General features: G+C 56.2%; 1 protein-coding gene across 1 annotated transcript; it reads left to right on the forward strand.

The window, feature by feature from the left end:
- Window positions 1-2,202, forward strand: VDAG_09596 (uncharacterized protein; the record flags this gene model as incomplete). Its single annotated transcript, XM_009658557.1, has 5 exons — window positions 1-609; window positions 666-719; window positions 765-836; window positions 897-954; window positions 1,007-2,202. 5 exons carry the CDS (start codon window positions 1-3, stop codon window positions 2,200-2,202), a joined length of 1,989 nt encoding a protein of 662 aa, XP_009656852.1.
- Window positions 2,203-3,785: the final 1,583 nt, after the last annotated feature.

Genomic DNA, 3,785 nt, shown 5'->3' on the forward strand with positions numbered 1-3,785 from the left:
ATGTGTTCAACCGCTGTCTCCAGATCGGCCTTTTACCCCATATCCTCTTTCAACCACCGTTCGAACGACCAGTTTTGTCACCAGGCTGCCCTGCGCCTGAGCAACCGCCCCGACTTCCGACATCCCGTCCCGCAGACTAGTCAGAAGCGTGGCCTGCAGACACCCCCATCCGACGACATGACTACCACCTACCAACCTCCGATCGTGGGCCCCTACGATAATCATGTTCTCCCCTCTTACTCTTCCACTCTTCCGCATGTGCGTGGCTCTGTGCCGTCCATGAACGAAGTTTCTCGGCCGTCACAGTATCCTAGATATGCTCAGCAGCAACCGCAGCAACAGCAAGCCCAGCTGCAGCAGCAGCAACAACAACAACAACCATACACACATGCTACAAATCTGTCCCAAAACCCTGCCTCGGGTATTTCTCAGTACTCCACCACCTCAAAACACTCTACACGAACCTCAACCCCGGCTGCTGAGGGCAGCATGTCTTCACAGAACGGCAGCACCTCAAGGCGGGGCTCACAGGCCTTGATCCACCACAGCCTACACGTGCCGAGCTGCATCAACCCCAAGGGCGGCAACCTGGCTGATTTCGCTGCGCAGGTGAGTGATCTAAGACTGCGGTGTTGCCCTGGTAGGCTGTGCTAACTCGGAGATAGATTACATGCCTCTTCTGGTTCGAATCAATGGATACCCTGCGAGCTGCGGAAAATGTCAGGTCACGGCCTGCATCGGCAACAGTACCAAGACTGACGAAGCACGCCATTCCGTACCCTGCTTTCAAGAAATGGGCGTACGGCGTTCTATCGACTACTCAGGTCACGCAGAGTGTCATATTACTGGCTCTACTCTTCGTTTATAGGTTGAAGATGACTAACCCAGCGGTCAAGGGCCGCTCCGGCAGCGAATACAGGCTGCTGACGGTGGCCCTCATGTTGGGCAACAAATGTATGCATGGCCCCCCTTTGCCTTTCATCCATCGGCGACTAACGCGAACTAGTTCTGGACGACAACACGTACACAAACAAGACGTGGGCCGAAGTCTCGGGCATTTCCGTCCAGGAGATTCATGTCATGGAGGTAGAGTTTCTGAGTAACATGCGGTACAGCCTCCTGGCCACCAAGGACGAGTGGGAGGACTGGTTGGCCAAGCTCTCTTGCTTTTCCGAATACTATGAGCGTGCCCTCAAGCAGCCGACGTCTCCAATCGCCATGTCATCACCGACGTCCAAGGCGCTCTTCAGTTCTCCCTTGCCATCACCCACCCGGGCTACCCAGGCCACGTCGGCGGTCCCTGCTCTCCCCGCCTCGGCTACCCCTGTCTACCACGGCAACGTCAACGCCTCGAATGGCCAAGCGTGGCCTACTAGCTACCAGAATCCCGTCATGTCGCCGCTGACTGCGAAATCCCACGTCAACATGATGTCTAAGAAGAGGGCACACGAGGAGGACCCGACAGAGCCGCCTGCGAAGCGCATGAATGTGCAACCGAATGCGATGCCCCCTGCACGACCCCCCGTCGTGGGTGAGCAACCGATACGGCTGCCAGTGCCGAATCTGTCCCTCAACACCAACACACCAACTCCGGGCTCCGTGCAATACATGACGCCGACTGCCTACGCGCCCCCTTCCCACGTCTCGCTCCCACCACTAGTCCCTGGTGTACGCGCCATGTCGAGCGTCTATCCCGCAAACGGGCCGGTGCCACAAGCGCAGCTGCCGCTTCCTTCGACGACTGGGTCTGTCATGCCACAGGCTACTCTGACGCCGACAATTGGCATGCCAGTGCACCCAAGCATGAGCTATGGAACCCCGAGCCGGCGCCACAGCCCCGGCACTCTGGCGGCGTTTGGATCGTCGCCTCTGGGCGACGTGTACGGATCTGTCTCGGCAGTGCACACGCCCATATCACACACACCCATCTCTCACTCGCCTAGCGTCTATCTCCAACAGAGGCCCAGCCCGTACAAGCCGGTACGCCACGTCAACACACTGCTGTACCCACCTCCGTCCGCCTCTCTCCACGAGTACCACATGTCAGCGGCAGCGGCGCCACAGATGCACTATCAGCCTCTTGGTCGCCGCAACGACCTGCGAACCGGCGTGGTTCCAGAGTACATGACACTGGGATATCGCAGTGCACAGCCTGTGCAGCAGATGATGCCGCACGGCCAACAGGGTCACCATCTCAACTAGGTTGAGGAAGCGCTCCATTGCATTTTGCTTGTTTGTTGCTATTTTTTGTTTCTTGTCAAAGAATTATGCATGGCTCGGCGTTTTTATTCTTTTCGTAGCCATATTGCTGAAATGGATGCTATGAGTCTTAGGCTTTGGCTTTGCATTTTGGGACAGGGCATGCAACGGCAAAGACAAGAGCATGAGTGGTATTCTAGAGTTGCCACTCTCGGCGTTGGACACATGTATCAAGTAGGACAAAGGAAATGCAGAAGGAGGGGTCAAGAGAAAGTGCTTGGGGAATGCCCACCCCGGTCAAAGCACAGGGAAACAATGTTAGATTCTTGCGCACGTCAGCAATGACAGTAGCAGCATTAGATAGCAGCACTCTGTGCCATGCAAATCAGTCAAATAAGATGATGCCAACTGGTCGCCGTCGTGAGGATAGGATGAGGACAATGTCAGTGGGGCGCGGCGAATACAAAGGAGAGAGGGAGAAAGTCAAACCAGAAGGAAGCTTTGTCTGTCGAGGTACCAAAATCGATGGCCAAGCCATGCCAAGTGAAAGCTTGTTTCGCGGCATCCATCCGATCTCCCAAGATGGCCTCGTGGACTGCCTTAGAGGGGCAAGTTGGTTGCACAGCATTCTCGCGGCTCACACTGCAAAGAGCGACATCTAACAGGACGAGACGAGGGGGGGGTTAGGCTGGCTCCGGTTTCTCACAGACCGAATGAGAAACATCAGCGTGGCGTGCGCCGTGTGACGTTTGTGCGCCTTTTTGACGCCCCCCCCTTCCTCTCTCTCCCCTCTTTCCCCTCTCTCCGACAAGGCCAGTTGGACGGCAGTCATTGTATGGTTGCCTGCGAGCCGGCTATGCATCTGATCGGAGGGGGAGGGGGGATCTCTTGTCTGGCACTTCTTCTCTTATTTCAGGGCTGACTGACTGTCTGCCTGACTCTGGCCTGGACTAGGCCTCCGATGTAAGCGCGGGGCTGTGCCGCTTTTGTGTTTGGTCCGCAGTGCATGAGGTGTGTGTGTGTCTCTCTCTCTCTTTTCTGGTCTCGTTCATGAGAGCCCATGTGAGCCAGGGAAGGATGGGATGGATATAAGGCTGGTCGTTGGGGTCGTGATGAACATGTACATTTTCCCTCGTGTGACGAGCCTCCTTGTCAGGCATCGATTCCGTCTCAACACATTGTGCCAACGAATCTCTTTCTCTTTGGCTTACTGTCTTGATGTGGAAGGATCGACCACGTACGTCGAAAAGGGCACACAGCTATTTCGTAGGTGGATGCCGCCGATCGGGCTGGGATCGACCCGTCTCACACGAGGCCGCAGAAGAGAAGACGTGGCGGCGGGCGACGTTTCGGCCAGCTCGCCTTCTTCTTCTTTTTCTTCTTCTCCTTTCTTCCCCATCCGCTTTTGAGCTTGGAGGTGTGCCACCTACGCAGACGGTCCTGGGGTGAAAGCCATTGCCACGACCATCGTTTTGGGACAGGGCCCCTTTCGCTAAGACGACACTACTGCGCGGCGACACTGGTCGCATTTGGAGAGAGAACGTCTACAGAACGAAAGAGAGGCCAGGCAGGCAGACAAGGGCAGC

Source organism: Verticillium dahliae, genomic scaffold, assembly GCF_000150675.1.
Source record: "Verticillium dahliae VdLs.17 supercont1.28 genomic scaffold, whole genome shotgun sequence".
Taxonomy (NCBI): domain Eukaryota; kingdom Fungi; phylum Ascomycota; class Sordariomycetes; order Glomerellales; family Plectosphaerellaceae; genus Verticillium; species Verticillium dahliae.